Source organism: Erpetoichthys calabaricus, chromosome 13, assembly GCF_900747795.2.
Source record: "Erpetoichthys calabaricus chromosome 13, fErpCal1.3, whole genome shotgun sequence".
NCBI lineage: Eukaryota > Metazoa > Chordata > Cladistia > Polypteriformes > Polypteridae > Erpetoichthys > Erpetoichthys calabaricus.
In genome coordinates, this window is record NC_041406.2 from 3,982,513 (window position 1) to 4,003,672 (window position 21,160).

The 21,160-nt window shown below is 40.9% G+C and overlaps 1 protein-coding gene across 1 annotated transcript in view; it reads right to left on the reverse strand.

Annotated features, from left to right (window-relative positions):
• pik3r4 (phosphoinositide-3-kinase, regulatory subunit 4) overlaps positions 1 to 21,160 on the reverse strand; it is a 110,062-nt gene that overhangs the window by 65,279 nt on the left and 23,623 nt on the right. The window contains exons 5-8 of the mRNA XM_028817890.2: positions 20,389 to 20,523; positions 11,151 to 11,372; positions 7,165 to 7,338; positions 6,850 to 6,995 (exon numbers count right to left, since the gene is read on the reverse strand). Of these exons, the coding sequence (XP_028673723.1) occupies positions 6,850 to 6,995; positions 7,165 to 7,338; positions 11,151 to 11,372; positions 20,389 to 20,523 (677 nt within the window). The remainder of the gene's footprint in view (positions 1 to 6,849; positions 6,996 to 7,164; positions 7,339 to 11,150; positions 11,373 to 20,388; positions 20,524 to 21,160) is intronic.

The window sequence follows — 21,160 nt, forward strand, 5'->3', positions numbered from 1 at the left end:
GAAAACTATCTTTTTATGGGGCCATGCAAACCTGCATTAATACTTGTGTGCACATTAAAATGTTTTTTTTGTAGAATGTATAATTCTCACGACAGTAGAATAGGTTATTCTTAGCCAGTCTACTGCAGTAATTGCACTGGAAAATGTGGTTAACATCCACTCATGCATGGGGAAAAAAATACCATCAAATTCCGTGAAACCGGGATAATTTTGAAAAATACCGTGATATAGAATTTTGGTCATACCGCCCAGCACTAAGTCCTATTCAAAAGTAACAGAGTCGATAGAATGTAATTACATACATTAACACTAGAATCCTTGAAGCCTACGAAAAAAGTTGTAATCCTGGGCCACCTTAAATTCCTTTGCACCTCTCCTTTAGCATGTTTTGTTTTGCAAATGTGTCATTCAGCACAAGCAGCAGGCAGCCTGCTATCTCATCTCCCACTGACACAGCTCAAGTTGGACAAAAAGTTCTCCCAGTTCAAGTGTGTTTATCTGGGTGTGAGGTGCCTATTGTTGTACAGGGTAAATAATATATTGTTATTTGGAATACATGCATTTCATGTGTGTTCCGTGTCTACAACAATCTGTGTAAATGTAGGATGAAATGCGAGGCAGGATTTGTTGAACATATAACTAAAAAACAAACGTTTTTCATATTTTCATAATAATTGACAAAATGTAGACATGAAGTGTATAATGCATGAAGTCCAAATACAGTATCAAATAAATACTTTCACACAAGGCACAAGTATAACAAAACAAGTGCGCTTTTATTCAAGAACATAACCGAAGAAAAGGAAATCGGGTTAGAGTAAGATGCTGACACAACCGCTTGGCTGGTGCAGAGGTAAGAACTGCTTACTCATAACCAAGAGGTTGCAGGTTTGATTCCGGCTTCTTCTGAGATTTACCGTTTTGAGCAGTGAACTGCTCTTATTGTTACTATAAATAAAACCATGCATTTGATTTGAGTCTGTAACAGCCAGGGTAAATGTATGGTACTTGTAAAGGTTAGCGTTTTCTTTAATTCAGTTTTATTCTCTCAGTCACATTCACGCCTCCCTCTTACCTGACACTGCTGTTTTCAAATAAAGACGTGCTGTAACAGAGGTGAACTCAGATGACGACGAGGGTTCTACATCGGAGAAAGAGAACAGAAGCCCTCCCCACAAGAAATGTCCACTCACAGATAAGAACAATGCAGCTGCACAGGGGTAAAGGTGAAAGACGGCACCGTTTGGATGCAGCAAGAGGTCGGGCGTCAACCTGCCAGTGAATCTGCCACATGCATGTCCTTCAAAGAAACAGAAGGGCCTACAGAGCTTGCCAATATATCGTGCAAACTTCCGTTTTTGATTATGTTTTTTGATGGTCTTTATATGAAAAACATTTATATATTACTTATATAAAAGTAAGATCGAATGTTATTTACCCTGATTTATTTACTAATCTTCCTACAGCATAAAGTCAAAGTAGACTGCAGAGCTTCCTGTGTTTGACCGACATGGGCATGCTCACTAAGTACATGTGAAATGCCACTCCTTATTCAGGAAAAGATCATTTACGTAAAGTGTGCTGACAGCTTCCACCTGCGGCTATAGACACCTCAGTACACGAGTAATGGTATAGAGAATGCAGTCAGACTTCTTTTTTGGCACAACACTGTCAGCATGTCACTACCAGATCTAAACACTAGTGTGGAGAATGACCTTAGCTGCAGGTGGAAGCTGCCATCTAAAAAGATGTGGCTATCTCAGTAGGTGCTTTCAATTTATGAATACATCTAAATATAAACTTATAAAAGTATAATGTATTGACATAATAATATGGGACAAACAATTATTAGCGATTTATTTTGCAAACCTGTTTTTGACAGAACCAAGCACAAGTCAGAAATCAAATCCATGCAGGATAGCAGCCCATCACAGGACATGCTAACTCAATCAGTACAAATTTAGAGTCTCCAATTAACGCAACACAAAAGTTTTCATTACACAGGTATTTACTCAGAGAAGGCAGAAAGTGCAAACTCCAATAAGAGAGGGACTGACATGGCAACCAAAGCCAGGTTCTAGGCCCTTAGAGGCTACAATCTGACTTTACAATACTCACAATTATACAGATATCATAAGTAACATTAATACAATATTAATATAAAAATTGCAAAACAGATTTTTGGTTAGGAACCAATTAAAGGTGCTAACTGAAGTACTAAAATAGGAAATTTTGAGAAGCCTGAGCAATGGATGACATATTGAATCTGGGACTCAATCTGCAAGGCAGTAAAGCTAATCACTACACTATGTTGTCACACATAATGACTAAATGCATTATTTAAATCTGTATTTACAAAATAATATTAAACTAGCCGTCCCCCGCAGCTCCGCCTGCACAGTAGTGAAAGAGGACAGTGAGGAGGGCCCTGTCTGGCTCCCCACTCCTGACATCACGCTTACCCCTCCCCTCAGTCACTGCGTCTCTCACAGATTAGCATGAATATATCACTCCTGCAAGTGGACTAGGATTCTTAACGCGACGAGAGATGTCGCAAAATCAACCGGAATGTTGAAGCAAATTATTGAGAAAAATATAAATCCATTAAGTAGTTCTCTCGTGAAATGCAGACAGACAGAGATTGGATTTTATATTTATTATATATATACATACATATACACACACAAATATATATATATATATATATATATATATATATATATATATATATATATGTAAAAAAATATATATATAATATACCCTAAGTTCTTGTCTATAAGCCGTGGCTTATCTAAGGAAAAAAGTTGTGAAAATGAAAAAATAGAATATCGGCTTATACATAAATCCGGCTTATACAGTAATCCCTCCTCCATCGCGGGGGTTGCGTTCCAGAGCCACCCGCGAAATAAGAAAATCCGCGAAGTAGAAACCATATGTTTATATGGTTATTTTTATATTGTCATGTTTGGGTCACAGATTTGCGCAGAAACACAGGCGGTTGTAGAGAGACAGGAACATTATTCAAACACTGCAAACAAACATTTGTCTCTTTTTCAAAAGTTTAAACTGCGCTCCATGACAAGACAGAGATGACAGTTCTGTCTCACAATTAAAAGAATGCAAACATATCTTCCTCTTCAAAGGTGTGTGTGTCAGGAGCACAGAATGTCACATACATAGAGAAAACAATCTCTAGCAAACAAATCAGTGGTGCTGTTTGGCTTTTAGGTATGCGAAGCACCGCGGCACAAAGCTGTTGAAGGCGGCAGCTCACACCCCCTCTGTCAGGAGCAGACAAAAAGAGAGAGAGAGACAGAGACAGAGACAGAGTTTGTTTTTCAGTCAAAAATCAATACGTGCCCTTCGAGCTTTTAAGTATGCGAAGCACTGTGCAGCATGTCTTTTCAGGAATCAGCTTTACAAAAGATAGCAACGTGAAGATAATCTTTCAGCATTTTTAGACGAGCGTCCGTATCGTCTAGGTGTGCGAACAGCCCCCCTGCTCAATCCTCATGCGTCAGGATCACAGATAGTCAGCGCAAGAGTGAGAGAAAAGTAAGCAATCTAGCTTCTCAGCCATCTGCCAATAGCGTCCCTTGTATGAAATCAACTGGGCAAACCAACTGAGGAAGCATGTACCAGAAATTAAAAGACCCATTGTCCGCAGAAATCCGCGAACCAGCAAAAAATCCGCGATATATATTTAAATATGCTTACATATAAAATCACAATTTAAATGACCTCTACGCGCGCGTGTTGACTCGGCAACGCCCAGAGCAGAAAGAACGCGCTCCGGCTGCTCCAACCGCGCCATGCGGGGAGTGAGAGAGACGCCAATATCTCACACTCCTCCCCCCCCTTAAAGAAATTAAATGGGTGCGAGTGAGACCACTGACCTCCCTCCCTTCTATTAGTTATAGGTTATAGTACGTTCGGCTTATCCATGAGTCCGGCTTATCTATGATACGATTTTATTTTAAAAATTCGTATGATTTTTGGTCTCCGGCTTATAGACAAGAACCTAGGGTATATATATATATATATATATATATATATATATATATATATATATATATATATATATAAATATATATAATATATATATAAATATATATAATATATATATATATATATTATATATTACATATATACATATTATATATGTATATATATAACACATATATACAGTGCATCCGGAAAGTATTCACAGCGCATCACTTTTTCCACATTTTGTTATGTGACAGCCTTATTCCAAAATGGATTAAATTCATTTTTTTCCTCAGCATTCTACACACAACACCCCATAATGACAACGTGAAAAAAGTTTACTTGAGATTTTTGCAAATTTATTAAAAAAAAAAAAAAAAACTGAGAAATCCCATGTACATAAGTATTCACAGCCTTTGCTCAATACTTTGTCGATGCCCCTTTGGCAGCAGTTACAGTCTCAAGTCTTTTTGAATATGATGCCACAAGCTTGGCACACCTATCCTTGGCTAGTTTCGCCCATTCCTCTTTGCAGCACCTCTCAAGCTCCATCAGGTTGGATGGGAAGCGTCGGTGCACAGCCATTTTAAGATCTCTCCAGAGATGTTCAATCAGATTCAAGTCTGGGCTCTGGCTGGGCCACTCAAGGACATTCACAGAGTTGTCCTGAAGCCACTCCTTTGATATCTTGGCTGTGTGCTTAGGCTCGCTGTCCTGCTGAAAGATGAACCGTTGCCCCAGTCTGAGGTCAAGAGCACTCTGGAGCAGGTTTTCATCCAGGATGTCTCTGTACATTGCTGCAGTCATCTTTAACTTTATCCTGACTAGTCTCCCAGTTCCTGCCACTGAAAAACATCCCCACAGCATGATGCTGCCACCACCATGCTTCACTGTAGGGATGGTATTGGCCTGGTGATGAGCAGTGTCTGGTTTCCGCCAAACGTGACGCCAGGCATTCACACCAAAGAGTTCAATCTTTGTCTCATCAGACCAGAGAATTTTCTTTCTCATGGTCTGAGAGTCCTTCAGGTGCCTTTTGGCAAACTCCAGGCGGGCTGCCATGTGCCTTTTACTAAGGAGTGGCTTTTGTCTGGCCACTCTACCATACAGGCCTGATTGGTGGATTGCTGCAGAGATGGTTGTCCTTCTGGAAGGTTCTCCTCTCTCCACAGAGGACCTCTGGAGCTCTGACAGAGTGACCATCGGGTTCTTGGTCACCTCCCTGACTAAGGCCCTTCTCCCCTGATCGCTAAGTTTAGATGGCCGGCCAGCTCTAGGAAGAGTCCTGGTGGTTTTGAACTTCTTCCACTTACGGATGATGGAGGCCACTGTGCTCATTGGGACCTTCAAAGCAGCAGAAATTTTTCTGTAACCTTCCCCAGATTTGTGTCTCAAGACAATCCTGTCTCGGAGGTCTACAGACAATTCCTTTGACTTCATGCTTGGTTTGTGCTCTGACATGAACTGTCAACTGTGGGACCTTATATAGACAGGTGTGTGCCTTTCCAAATCATGTCCAGTCAACTGAATTTACCACAGGTGGACTCCAATGAAGCTGCAGAAACATCTCAAGGATGATCAGGAGAAACAGGATTCATCTGAGCTCAATTTTGAGCTTCATGGCAAAGGCTGTGAATACTTATGTACATGTGCTTTCTCAATTTTTTTATTTTTAATAAATTTGCAAAAATCTCAAGTAAACTTTTTTCACGTTGTCATTATGGGGTGTTGTGTGTAGAATTCTGAGGAAAAAAATGAATTTAATCCATTTTGGAATAAGGCTGTAAAATAACAAAATATGGAAAAAGTGATGTGCTGTGAATACTTTCCGGATGCACTGTATATATATATATGGTGTTTTCAGCAGAAGGGTGTCAACATGCCTGAGGCTCCTTTATACAAATGGTAATATGCCTGTATAGCGCCTCACTGGGACTGCCAAGTCAGACGTTTATCTTTCTTTTCAGTCATTCTGGTGTGTGTATATACATTTATTTATCTATTGATATAGTCATTTAAAAAGCTTCTGTAAAAAAAAAAAAAAAAAAAAAAAAATTTCAGCAAAAGAGAAATAAAGTTTATTCGTTCAATCTATCTAACCACCAAAATACCACTGTCTGACTTACCTGAAAAACCTCAGAACATAATTTACAACACTATCTAACCTTAGAAGGCAATTTAAGTTTTATTCAATTTCTAGTAATAACAAGATGTATTTATCAATAAGATTAACTGAAAACTAATTTCCTAGAAGAGTCAAAAAATGCTGAAGTGAATTTGGTCTATGGGACGATTCCAGAAATAAATTTTTATTTTGTATGATAGCAAATCATATCTGCTTTCTCTGTCACATTTCTGATGGTTCATGCTGTTAACAGCTTTAAAAAGTAAAAGTAGTTTAAATGCATTATATTTTCATATGAAGAAAAACAAAAAAGTCCATTATATCACACACACTAGCCATTCCCTGCGGCTCTGCCTAGTGTAGTAGAGAAACAGGACAAACTTTAAAAATCAATAAAACAAAAAGGTATCACTAGCTAAGCGGAGGTAAGTTACGCTTCAAAACGCAGAGGTAGACCGACTCCCCACTCCTGAGGCCCCGCCTCCCCCTCCCCTCGGCCCACTGTGTGTCTCTTGGATTAGCCAGAATATATCAATCTCGCAAGCAAACTATGATTCTTAGAGTGATGACAGAAGTCGCAAAATCAACCGGAATGTTCAAGCAAATTGTAGAAAAAAACTCGATCTAAATCCGTTAAAGTAGTTCTCTGGTGAAGAACGGAGAGACAGACAGACAGACGTTGGATTTTATATATATATATATATATATATATATATATATATATAGATGTATTTTACCTGTATTATAGGCTGTGAAATAAATGGATCCAAATATGGCATCAGTTTGCAGTAAACATCGGCTATATTTAGGTGAACAGCAACCACGGTAATAAATCCCACAGCTCCATAACGAATCCAGAGGTTGGGATGACAAAGAAAAGGAGCTAAAAGATATATTAAAAGTAAATTAATATCTGGTCTTTAACTTTGCTTTAACAAACCAATAACAGCAGTGATCTGCTAAATAAGCATAAGGAGCACCAAGCTCATAACGCATTTCAATAATATACTTATTTTACTCTGAACCGAAATTCAAATTAAAAACACACATACCAATATCACTGACAAATTCATAAATGTGTGGCTTTTGTAGAAGTCCCAGTTGACACATACAGGTTAGGGCATTAAGGGCTTTGTAGATGACAAATTCTTCAGCATCGCTTAAACCTTGCTGCAGGAGAGGTTTCAAGATGGAAGAGCTCTGCCAACCAACATATGCTGCAACACCTAAATGGCAAGATACACAACTTAGATTGAACTCTTCTACATTTAAATAACATTAACATGACTTTAAATTCTGCTCAATCCCACAATGCAAAAGTTAGAATCACCCTAACAAGGATCTCTTTGAGAATGTTTAACAGGGAGAAACAGTGCAAGCTCCACACTGAAAATGTTGATCCATGAGGTCAGAGTGGTAGCCATAAGATACAATGCAAAGCATCCACTGATTACAGGAAACTACATTTTTTTTAGCTGTGATGTTTCAATATTTTTTATTTGCTATTACAACGGTTGTCAAACCTGCTGCAGTAGACTGCTGAAATGTCTACATAAAAACTTCAAGCCATGCTGTCCACTCAAAAGCCGAGTTGGCTACTAAAATGACATACACAGATCGTTGAAATGTGACAGCTAATGTGTCATGCATGTGTCCTTGGAGTTCAATGAAAGTGAAGGACACTCATCTAGCTTGGATTTTGCCTCTAGTTGTAGGGGCAGTGACTATACGGACTGCTTTCTGTTAAATATATAAAAAGCTAACAAGTAAATAAAAAAGGGCTGTACATAGTATAACTCCAAATCAGAAAAAGCTGGGACAGTATGTAAAATGCAAATAAAAAAATGCAGTGTTCTTAAATTTACTTTGACTTTTATTTCAATGCAGAGAGTACGAATCCAAAATATTTCATGTTCTGTCTGGTCAACTTCATTTCATTTGTTAATATACATTGTGGTGGAAGGCCAGGACGCTCCAACCAAGGAAGGACCAGGGGAAGAAGCATTTCTGGAGCATTACCTTCCCCAGGGCAGTAGATGGCAGCCCCCCTTTAGGGGCTTGTGGCCACCACAAGGGAGCGCCTGGGAAACTGTTGAGTCCTTTGATGCAGCACTACCGCCACACCCAGAAGTAGGTCAACGAGCAACTGGAGCAGTTCTGGGTGTCTTATAAAAGGAGCCAGCAGCTGCTGTTCTGAGAGCCAGAGCTAGGTGGGAGAAGATGAAGCTCGTCAGGAGTAGTGGAGTGGGGTGGAGAGAAGAAGAAGAAGAAGAAGAAGAACAAGAAGAAGAAGAAGAAGAACAAGAAGAAGAAGAAGAAGAACAAGAAGAAGAAGAAGAACAAGAACAAGAACAAGAACAAGAACAAGAACAAGAACAAGAACAAGAACAAGAACAAGAACAAGAACAAGAAGAAGAAGAAGAAGAAGAAGAAGAAGAAGAAGAAGAAGAAGAAGAAGAAGAAGAAGAAGAAGAAGAAGAAGAAGAAGAAGAAGAAGAAGAAGAAGAAGAAGAAGAAGAAGAAGAAGAAGAAGAAGAAGAAGAAGAAGAAGAAGAAGAAGAAGAAGAAGAGGAGGAGGAGGAGGAGGAGGAGGAGGAGGAGGAGGTTGTGTACTGCACTGTGCTATACCTATGGGAAATGGGTGATGGCATTTCCCACAGAAAGAAAACAGAGAATAAACACTGTGTGTGCTTGCACTGGTGTCTGGCATCTGTCTGTGTCGGGTTGGGGTGGCTGGAGCCCCCCGGTATTCCACAACATTCATACAATAAGTACTGGTAATATTACATATCTCTTCTAGATATTTCTCTTCTGGTTCGTCCTGCTTCCACTTCAAAACCGGTCCTGCCCACATGCAGCCGACACAGCATTTCTCGATTCCTATTCGTCCTCTTCAATGTCATGCACCGAGTGAGTGAGTATATGAGTGTCATATATCCAAGAATTACTCGAGGTGCTGCCACAACGGTAAAGTAGCTTTCCCACCTTTGCGGGAGCCACTTGTGTCTTTACAACAGCTTCTTACACAGCAAACATCAGAAGCTAAAAATTATCGTGAACACATTTGAGAATACAACTCTTCTCTAGCGTTTGCTTCCATGGGTGCACAGATAACTCAACCTCCTGGCCACGGACCATACTGTTTTAAAATACACAGGCAAATTATCACTAAATCTCTCCACTATACGCTAACACTTCTATCTCTCCAGGATATGGACAGTTGTATGTTTTTGACACAGTGCAAGCTACTGAAGTACGCTTACAAAATAAAGCAAACTCTGCATGCAGCGAAAATTTACTTCTCCAGCGAGATTCCATGTTCAGAACCATCAACCTCTTCACTAAATCATACAAACACATGCATGAAATCGCTCAGTCCAATCCAACAGCATCTGTACAAATGGTTTTCAAGGAAACCCCTAGGCAGGATTTACGACGATACAATGCCCTGACATGTCACACCGATGTTGCAGCGATTTTCGTCGGAGAAGATGGTGAAACGCCTGCCGAAAGGGACATTTGCATCTATCCCATAGGCAACACCTGTAAACAGATTTCCACGCTCAATATGAACTGCGATCCTATGGTTTACCCACTTTTATTCCCTTACGGAGACATTGGCTGGCAAAAAAATTTACAACATGTTCCTGATAAAAGAACCGCCAAGCGAATAAGGCTTACTCAATGCCAATTTTACGCATACGGATTAGCAATGAGGAATACATTTAGTATTTTGCACTCCAGTGGCAAACTATTCCAACAGTACGTCGTAGACGTGCATGTTAAAACAGAGGGCGCACGTCTCAACTATCTCACATTAGATCAGCAAGATCTGCGCGTGGAACAATACAAAGGACTTTCAGATGAACTGCAAGCAAACGCTGAAAATAACAACGTACGTGTAGGCAAAATGATCAGATTACCGTCCACATTTCCAGGAAGTCCAAGATACACGCAACAAAACTATCAGGATGCCATGGCCATAGTACGTAAATTCGGAAAGCCTCATTTATTTATAACTTTCACATGTAATCCTGCTTGGCCGGAAATTCTATATGCACACTGCGTCTTCCAAGAAGTATTATTTCTTCTTGATTTCTGAATTCCTTTCTCACCGTTTTCCGTTCCTTTTCTTACATCGCCGTATGCTACGGTGGGTGTCGGCTAGTATATATATATTGTAAGGGATGGCCAGCAGCCCAGCCCAGCCTGGCCGGGATGCCAAGAAATGGAAGGATGGGGGAAAGCAGCTTCTTTAGGGCACGGACTCCTCCAGAATGCTAGATGGTAACTTCCCTGGGGGGCAGCAGTGACCCAGATTTCCACAGGGCACATAGGGAATTGGAGTTCTTTATCTTGGCCCTGTTTGGTGCCATGGGTGCTGCAAGGACTGGGAAGCCCTGTGGCATAGAGTTTCCACCTCACCCAGAAGTGCTGACAGACCATATGGGCGGACGTTTGGAAGCATTTCCAGGGTGGCTAAAATAAAAGGGACTGTCTGCTTCACATGGACGAGCCAGAGTCAGGTGGAAGGTGGATGAAGCTTGTGAGGAGGAGTGGAGGAGACAGTGACCACGAGAGAAAAAGAGTGCTTTATTGTGCCAAGACTTGTACTTAGTTCATACTTGTATTTGTGGCCATGGTGGGAAATGCTTGGGAAAGAATATCCCATGAATAAAAGACTTTTTGCTCTTTTAAACTGCGTCCATGCCTGTTTGTGTTGTGTGTTTGGAATGTTGCCGTGCCCCCTACTGTCCACAATATTATATACTGGGTACAAGTTAGAAACCATTCTTGAGCAGGGTCCACTCATAAAAACACCAACATGTGGCCAATTTACAGTCACCAATAAGCTCAACAAGCACCATAACCTGAGCACTAGAGAAAAAACCCATTCAGACATGGGAAGAATATGCAAAATTTACATAGCTGACAACTATACCTTGAATGAATTTTAAATAATCTACTGCAAAAAAATACTTTCACAGCTGGAATGCAACCAACACTTGGCAAGAAGGATCTTGATTGATTTAATTACCGACTATGCTATCAAAGAAGGCTCCTCGGAGATGCCAATCATTCTTGTCATTGAGGAAGGTGATCATGTGAGAAAGCAGCACGTCATTTGCCTTCTGTCTCCCGAAGAATACACATAGCCTGGTGATGCCATTCTCCATCAAGGTCTGCTTCACAATATTCTCAGGGTCACTAAGTAGTGTCACCACTTTCTGCTGCACCATTTCATGCAGGGCCTGCAGTTCTGCACAAAGACAAAGAAACCTCAGAGTTACACCACAGCACATTTTTATCAGCCAGTTTTTCACCGATCTTGAGCTAAGCTAGCTTAATTAGAAAACAATGGTTTGCTTTTCTTTCACGGATGTCTTCTTCAGAAACAGCATTCAGAGAACAGAAGCACCATAAAGACAGCTTTTAAAAATAATAACGAAAAGAAACAAAATTTAATTTACTGCTTAATATTTTTCATTTTTTTTCTTAAAACTTGGACTTTATACCTGCTGTCTATATGCCTTCCTTTAATGGCCACTTCTTTTGTATGTATCGTGCAAATGCTCTGCTGTGCTGTCAAATCATTTTCATTGAATTTCGACGTCACTGTACCGTGTGTTTTTCATTCCGACTTGAAGTAAGATGAAGACTCTTTGCAGAGTATAAACATTTCTCTATGATTTATCTTATTATTTGAATTCTACCCTACAATCTCATATCATATCTTTGTAAGCTTTGTAAATTCTCTTGAGATGGCAGTGTGCGTGAAAGATCCCACTCAAAACTTCTTCTGACTGTTTAATACAGTAATACACAATATTAAAAGGAAAACCCACCCAAGTACTTTGTAGTGCAAATTAAATGCTCAGACGCGTCTATGCACATTCTGTTTCCATTCACAAAAACTTTAGGAAAATGGTTTATTTAACATTATTTTAGTAAAATACATGTATTTTGGATATTGTGAGTAAGAAACTGGATGAAAGAACACTTTTATATCAGAAATTGGGCTACCTCTATTCTGCATGAAAACATTAAAATAACATTTTTTCCTGCCCAGCATTACAAACTACATGGGTTAAATGACATGTAAAAATATTTTTTTGGGTGGAGTTTTCCTTAAAGCATATGTAAAATGATAAATATGAACTAATGTTTAAATGTTCCTTTACATTCCCATTCACGGTCTTTGGCTTACTTTATATTTTTAAAACTTAGCATAAAGGAACTGCTGCTGTTATGCACTACAAATCAATAATGGTAGCATGTGTGGCTAATACCATGGAACATAATGAAAAGAAATCCTAAAAAATGAACTTTGTAATTTGGCTTTTTCATAACTTGTGTTTTAAGACCAGTTTAATAGATTACATCTCTACTGCAATAACATATACTATAAAGATCTGCACTCATTACTAATCTCTTCTATTCTCTGTTTTCTGCGGTGGTATCTTGCCCTGCTGCTGCTGCCTGATCAAAGTCCTCTGCAACTGCTTGTGATGTTTTTAGGGACGTGGATGTTCCAACTTTAGATGAAGCCTGCTACAGCTAAGCTTCTAAGATAGTACATTAAAATAATAATGACCTTTGGTAGAATGTTCGGTGCATGCTGAACTGTCTTTTGGTTTTGAACCACTGCAAGTGTCTTTTCTTCAGCATCTCACTGGCTTGAGATTTTACTTTCCTTTTGTTATACTATGTGTTTTTTATTTAAGTTTAATGTCACTGTTCTCTGTGCCCACTGTTATGGACTCATTCATACAGGCAGACCAAATATGGTACACAGGGCACAGCATCTTCATTTAGAATTGCCGAGCCAAGCACAGGACTAGACAGCCACAGACAACTAGACAATTGAATAGTCAGCCTAAAGACAGACCAGTATATTTTTGTCTTCTGTCAGTACACTATTTTCTTTCCTTGTTGGGAGAATGAGAACTGTATGTAGGCATTGTGCTATTCCTGTATTTTTTGAAGGTGGGGCTGGAATCCTTCCTGTCCTGGTTTGGAACCAGAGAAACACACCCTGCACATGGAACAACCAGAATAAAAGGATGGACCAACGACCAACACTTCGAAGCTTCCGGGCGGAAGAGTATGTCTTCCGTCCGAGGTCGGGCAGAAGATTATGTCTTCTGTCCGGTGAAAATCCTTTCAGCGTGGCGACGAAAGATGACGGATTGCACAGATCAAGCTTCCCACGACTTGATATGTCTGTCATAAGCTTCCCGTTTGTAATACCACGTGAACCCGTCAGTAAAGAGCTAGCTTATCCTTTTTGTTCTCGTGTCATCTTTTAACCGTCATTGATGCATGCAGGGGAGGCATAATACCTTTTTATTTAAATTCATGTTAATTAAAACGCCGCAATTGAAAAGAACACATTTCCAGAGAGCTAATGCCTCTTAAGGAAACACCTTTTCCCTCTGGCCATCTGATCATTTAATCCACGATTACGAACCATTTCTTTTACATATTTATTTATCTGTATTGTGCAAGTTCATATTTAATGTTTATGGTTTTTATTTAATTTTTTGTTATTCATTTATATCATATTGTATATATTATAAGAATGGACACTGTATAGCGCCGACCCGACACAAACTGGACACGGGAGGCACATGTAAAATAAAACAAACTGTTTATTTTCTTCAGCTGGAGGGTATGTCTTCCCCGTAATCCCTCCAGCCATAACACAGTCCCAAATAAAGCACAGTGCACCAAGCACTCTTTCTCTCCTCTCTTCTTCCACCACCACTCCTCCTACTCCTCAGCAGCAAGCTTTGTCCACCTCCACCCGACTTTGGCTCCCTTTTATTGGGTACCCGGAAGTGCTCCAGGTGGTTGATTGGCGATATCTGGCTGCACTTTCAAAAGGGGCCAGCAGCTCCTGTTGTAGCACCCCCTTGCGGCACCTGCGGAACCCCACAGAGCTGCACAGAACTCCAACCCCCATGAAGCCCTGGGGGAGTCCGAGGCACCGCTGCAACCCAGGGATGCTGCCATCTAGCATCCAGGGGGAGATACTGGGGGCTTCCCACCCTTGTCCCCCTGGCAGATGTGGTGAAGGGGCGTCCCAGCCAGGCATGGACCCCGGCTATGTGTCGCAATATATTATATTATATATATATATATATATATATATATATATATATATATATATATATATATATATATATATATACTGATCAGCCACAGCATTAAAGTAACCTGCCTCAAACTGTGTAGGCCCTCCTTGTGCTGCCAAAACAGCTCTGAACCATTGAGGCATGGACTCCACAAGACCTCTAAGGGTGTCCTGTCGTATTGTTAGCAGCAGATCCTTTTAAGAGCTGCAAGTGGTAAGGTGGGGCCTTCATGGATAGGATTTCTTTTTCCAGCACATCCTACACATACTTGATTAGATTTGAGATCTGGGGAATTTGGAGGCCACGTTAAAACCTTGAGCTCTTTGTCATGTTCCCCAAATCAGTCCTGAACAATTTTTGCAGTGTGGCAGGGTGCATAATCCTGCTGAAAGAGGCCACTGCCATCAGTGAACACCGTTGCCATTAAGGGGAGCACATGGTCTTTAACGATGTTTAAGTAGGTGGTACGTTTCGAAGTAACATCCACATGAAGGCCAGGACTCAAGGTTTCCCAGCAGAACATTACCCAGGGTATCCACTGCTTTTGACGGTTTGCCTTCTTCCCCGTAGTACATCCTGCTGCCATGTGATCCACCAGACCAGGCCACCTTCTTCCTTTGCTCCATGGTCCAGATCCAGCGTTCATATGCCCATTGTAGGCACTTTCGGCGGTGGACAGGGTCAGCATGGGCATGCTGACTGGTCAGCAGCTACACAGCAAGCTGTGGTACATGGTGTGTCCTGACACTTTTCTCTAATGGCCAGCATTAAGTCTTCCAGCAATTTGTGCTCCGGTAGCTTTTCTGTGATTTGGACCAGATGGGCTAGCCTTCGTTCCTCACAAGTATCAATGAGCCTTGGACGACCATGACCCTGTTGCCAGTTCACCGGTTGTCCTTCCTTGGACCACTTTCGACCTGTGGCTGATCAGTGTACTTTTTTATCTTTGTAGTATTTTTTATTTAACTTCTTGTGAAGCACTTTGAGCTACAAGATTTATATGAACATTTGCGATAGCAAGAGATGGGGTTGTATTCATGATTAGTTTCTATTTCAGCTTTTCTAAGAGCACGTAGAAGGGCAATCACACACAATTTTTGAAAATGTGTACGCAGTAATCAACCATAAAGGACCTTACTCAGTATTCTATTCAGTTGAAAAGGAACTGCTGGTCATCACTTCTCATATTGTTTGTGTTTTACTGGCCTCTTCAGGAATACTCAAGAAATGGTCACCAAGTGCACATCTCAGTATTAAACATTCATTTCTGATATCTGGGCGATGATACCTTCACAAAGATTAATATTTAGAAGAAAAAAAGTATCATTTTAAATATAAAACAAAAGCATAATTTGTTACCTTTAATGATACGTTTATTTTTTTAATAATTTCTATAAAGTGTTTGATGATGCCACAATTAAAAAATATTTAATTTTAAATTAATATAAGCATATGAGGTTGGCATACTGATGCAGTGGTTAGTACAACAGCTGAACAGTTCCAGCACCCCACGTTTAGCTCTCACGCCTGTGACGCCCTTGTGCAGTTTGTACATTTAACAATGTCTGGATTATCTTTCTTAGTGCAATCATTCTAAATCCCGAAGATGGAGTGGTTCAGCTGATTAGCGATGATAAAATGACACAATGTAACTGGGTGTGCATGTTTAAATGGGTCCTGCAATGAACTTCGAATCTTTCAAGCAGTCACTGCTGCTTTGTGCTTAAAGCTACCTGGATAGGTCCTCCACCTTGAATTGAATTAGGCAGGTTGGAGAATGCCATATTATAAACTTAATAATACGATATCTCTCTCTCTATCCATATCTATATCTCGCTCTCTAATATATAGATATATCTATATCTACATATATATAATAGATAGATATACAGACAGACAGAGACAGACAGACAGACAGACAGATAGATAGATAAAATCCAAAGTCTGTCTGTCCGCCCGCTTTTCCCGAGACAACTACTTAACCGATTTAGATCTGGTTTTTTTCTATAATTTGCTAAAGCATTCCAGTTGATTTTGCGACTTCTCTCATCACGCTAAATATCACAGTTCATTTGCAAGAGCGATTTGTTTGCGCTAATCCGAGACAGATGCTGCAGGCCCTGGGGAGGGGGAAGCGTGACGTCAGGAGTGGGGAGCTGGGCAGGGCCCTCCTCACTCACGCACCAGCCTCGAGGCGTGTACCTTACCTCTGCTTAGCTGGCAAACGAGAGAACTACTTAACGGATTTAGATTGGGCTTTTTTCTATAATTTGCTAGAGCATTCCGGTTGATTTTGCGACTTCTCTTATCGCGCTAAGTACCATAGTTCACTTGCAGGAGTGTTTTATTCACACTAATCCGAGACAGAGGCTGCAGGCTGAGGGGAGGGGGAAGCGTGATGTCCGACGCCGGGCAGGGTCCTCCTCCTCCTCCTCATGCGCCAGCCTCCATTCGAATCGCTCTACCTCTGGCCACATTTTGGAGTGTATCTATGCCTCTGCTTAGCTAGCGATACCTGTTTGTTTATTGATTTTTAAAGTTTGCGAGGGCAGAACCAAGGATCAAATCGTAGAAGTTGAAAAAGGAAGACTGCAAGGTTGAGTTTAGGGAGGAGGTGAGACAGGCACTGGGTGGCAGTGAAGAGTTACCAGACAGCTGGGAAACTACAGCAGATGTAGTAAGGGTGACAACAAGAAGAGTGCTTGACGTGACATCGGGAAAGAGGAAGGAGGAAAAGGAAACCTGGTGGTGGAATGAGGAAATACAGGAGAGTATACAGAGGAAGAGGATGGCAAAGAAGAAGTGGGATAGTCAGAGAGATGCAGAAAGTAGACAAGAGCACAAGGAGATAAGGCGCAAGGTGAAGAGTGGGGTGGCGAAGGCTAAAGAAAAGGCGTATGATGAGTTGTATGAGAGGTTGGACACCAAGGAGCGAGAAAAGGACCTGTGGGATAAAGACAGGGACCGAGATGAGAAAGATGTGCAGCTGGTTACGGTGATAAAGGATAAAGATGGAAACGTACTCACAAGCGAGGAGAGTGTGTTGAGCAGATGGAAAGAGTACTTTGAGAGGCTGATGAATGAAGAGAACGAGAGAGAGAAGAGGTTGGATGATGTAGAGATAGTGAATCAGGAAGTGTACCAGATTAGCAAGGAGGAAGTAAGGACAGCTATGAAGAGGATGAAGAATGGAAAAGCCCTTGGTCCAGATGACATACCTATGGAAGAATGGAGGTGTTTAGGAGAGATGGCAATGGAGTTTTTAACCAGATTGTTTAATGGAATCTTGGAAAGTGAGAGGATGCCTGAGGAGTGGAGAAGAAGTGGACTGGAGCCGATATTTAAGAATAAGGGGGATGTGCAGGACTGCAGTAACTACAAGGGAATAAAATTGATGAGACACAGCATGAAGTTATGGGAAAGAGTAGTGGAAGCTCAGTTAAGAAGGGAGGTGATGATTAGTGAGCAGCAGGATGGTTTCATGCCAGGAGAGAGCACCACAGATGTGATGTTTGCTCTGAGGATGTTGATGGAGAAGTTTAGAGAAGGCCAGAAGGAGTTCCATTGCGTCTTTTTGGACCTGGAGAAAGCATATGACAGGGTGACTGAGAGGAGCTGTGGTATTGTATGAGGAAGTCGGGAGTGGCAGAGAAGTACGTAAGAGTTTTACAGGATATGTACGAGGGAAGTGTGACAGTGGTGAGGTCTGCGGTAGGAGTAATGGAGGTGGGATTACATCAGGGATCGGCTCTGAGCCCTTTCTTGTTTGCAATGGTGATGGACAGGTTGACAGACTAGATTAGACAGGAGTCCCTGTGGACTGTGATGTTTGCTGATGACATTGTGATCTGTAGTAATAGTGTAGTAATAGTAGGGAGCAGGATGAGGAGACCCTGGAGAGGTGGAGATATGAGAGGAGAGGAATGAAGGTCAGTAGGACCACCACGACAGAATACATGTTTGTAAATGAATAGGAGGTCAGTGGAATGGTGAGGATGCAGGGAGCAGAGTTGGCGAAGGTGGATGAGTTTAAATACTTGGGATCAACGGTACAGAGTAATGGGGATTGTGGAAGAGAAGTGAAAAAGAGAGTGCAGGCAGGGTGGAGTGGGTGGAGAAGAGTGTCAGGAGTGATTTGTGACAGATGGATATCAGCAAGAGTGAAAGGGCAGGTCTACAGGACGGTAGTGAGACCAGCTATGTTATATGGGTTGGAGACGGTGGCACAGGAGACAGAGCTGGAGGTGGCAGAGTTAAAGATGCTAAGATTTGCAATGGGTGTGACGAGGATGGACAGGATGAGAAATGAGGACATTAGAGAGTCAGCTCAAGTTGGACGGTTGGGAGACAAAGTCAGAGAGGCGAGATGGCGTTGGTTTGGACATGTGCAGAGGAGAGATGAGGGGTATATTGGGAGAAGGATGCTAAGGATAGAGCTGCCAGGGAAGAGAAGGTTTATGGATGTGGTGAGAGAGGACATGAAGGTGATGGTGGTGACAGAACAAGATGCAGAGGACAGAAAGATATGGAAGAAAATGATCCGCTGTGGCAACCCCTAACGGGAACAGCCAAAAGAAGAAGTCCTGTTTCACAACTACAGAGGCAGAGCCACGGGGAACAGCTAGTAGATAATAAAATAGTGAACATGTTTAAATATACATTTTCCATGCCTGCTTTTCCACAGAGTCAATAAGAGTTATTTGAAGCTACTTGAGCTACTATATATATAGTGCAGCACGGTGGGTTCACTTCCGAGTCCTCCCTGCGTGGAGTTTGCATGTTCTCCCCGTGTCTGCTTGGGTTTCCTCCCACAGTCCAAAGACATGCAGTTTAGGTGCACTGGCGATCCTAAATTGTCCCTAGTGTGTGGGTGTGTGTGTGTGTGCCCGGAGGTGGGCTGGCGCCCTGCCTGGGATTTGTTCCTGCCTTGCGCCCTGTGTTGGCTGGGATTGGCTCCAGCAGACCCCCGTGACCCTGTGTTAGGATACAGCGGGTTGGAAAATGACTGACTGACTGATGACTTGAGAAGGTTTGGGGCAGCCACCCGTATATTTTTTCCTGGCTGCAAAATTGATTCAAAAGAACAGACATGTTCACACGACGGAGTCCAAAACAGAACTGATTTACTAGAAACAAGATGGCGGCTTTAAAGGCCAGTGTGGAAAGCAATGTCATCAGGACCAGAACTGGAAGTGACATCGTTGGCTGCCCTAGAGCCAGGCGGGATTTCCCTAGAATGGTCTGTAAGGAGTCGAGAGAGAGAAGTAGTGCACTTCGCCACACCCTGGTCAGGCGTGGAATTACATGTACTTAGGCCTTTAGTTGTTAAACACGCATGTGTGACAAAATATAACATATATATATATATAACATATATATAATATATAATCTGAATATAATTTGCAGTATTTTATAATGTCGGTTGTATAAATCTAATACGGAAAACTCATACTATTGGTCCACGAGATTATGATATGCTAACGGCCACCTGAGAGAGTAACCTCAGAGCACACTGCCTTTTTTTTCTATGGATTGTGCCTACGTGACCACACGGTAATACCAAAACTATTCCGAAACAATGTTTGGACTGTTTTATGTTTTTTGTAACTCACACCCTCATACACCTTTATTGTAAAAGCAAAGTGGCGAAAGAAATTGGTAACTGCGCTGCTGCAACAAAATTTGATGTGTCTGAGAAACTGATGAGCGAGATTGGAGGAGGGAAAAAGATGTAAGAAAAAAAAAATGTAAGTGTCGTATTTTTGAATGGATGTATAAGTCGGGGTCTGATTTTATGATCGATTTTTCGGGTTTAAGACATGATTTATACGCAAGTATATACGGTATATGTAATATATAAAAATATATATATATATATTATTGTAATAACAAAAACACCCCCCCCCACCCACCAACAAATACAAGTACTTCTAATAGAGAGCTGCTGCAGTGAATAACAGGCTTATAGGTAGCAGTAAGATGGTCAGATGTGCCCAGATGTAAAACAAGTTTACACTTAAAGTCAAATGTCTCTGCATACAGCAGGTCCAGCTTGTATAAAATAAATTAATAACACTGGGGACGTTGATATGAAACATTGTCTGCTGTATATTTATTTACATTTTCACCATAAAATACCTGAGTCATAGTTTTCATTGAGATGTAATGCTTCCTCAGTTTCTTCATTATTTAAATCTTGCTCCATATTTAGGTGATTCTCCTGCACTAATTCCAGAAACCGAAGTGCCGTTTCAGCAAGAAGGGCTATGTTTTCTGCAAAAAGAATAAATTATCATGTTTCAGTTCTAAAAATCAAGTCATCATGACAATATTAGAGAACAATAGAAATACGAATGAATAAAGTAAAACAGGATAAAACAATTTATTACTTATAAAACAACACTATCTGTAATTTCCATGGCGAGTGGAAACACACTCCCATAATACCAAGTTTCTGACTGATCATCTGCCTCTCCCCCTCATTCACAAATCAACAGTCCTGTCTTCATTTTAAAAGCTCAGTAATATGGGAATGTGTTCCCTCTTTATAATGTATGCTGATTTTTCTGGATGTTTCTATTTACAATATTTTAGAGAAAAAAAAAGGTTGTGTTCTGTATGTTCTGAGCAAACGACTGGATAAGAGACATGTGGATTATGTGGCACAAACAACATGAATTTTTCTTTTTTTATATCGTTTGCTGTTGCATAGCAGTGGTCACCTTTGGTTTGAGTTTTATCGCAAACATTTATATCTTTGTTCTTCATGAGACCAAGAGGTGAAACATTTTTCTTGACTATTACCACAAAACACATGTAACAAATAAAATAAGTTAATTTTTGAGGAGAGTATTACTTAAAAGGGTACGCCCAAATTTTTGACCTCTTGGCGAGCAGTAAGATGTGCCAT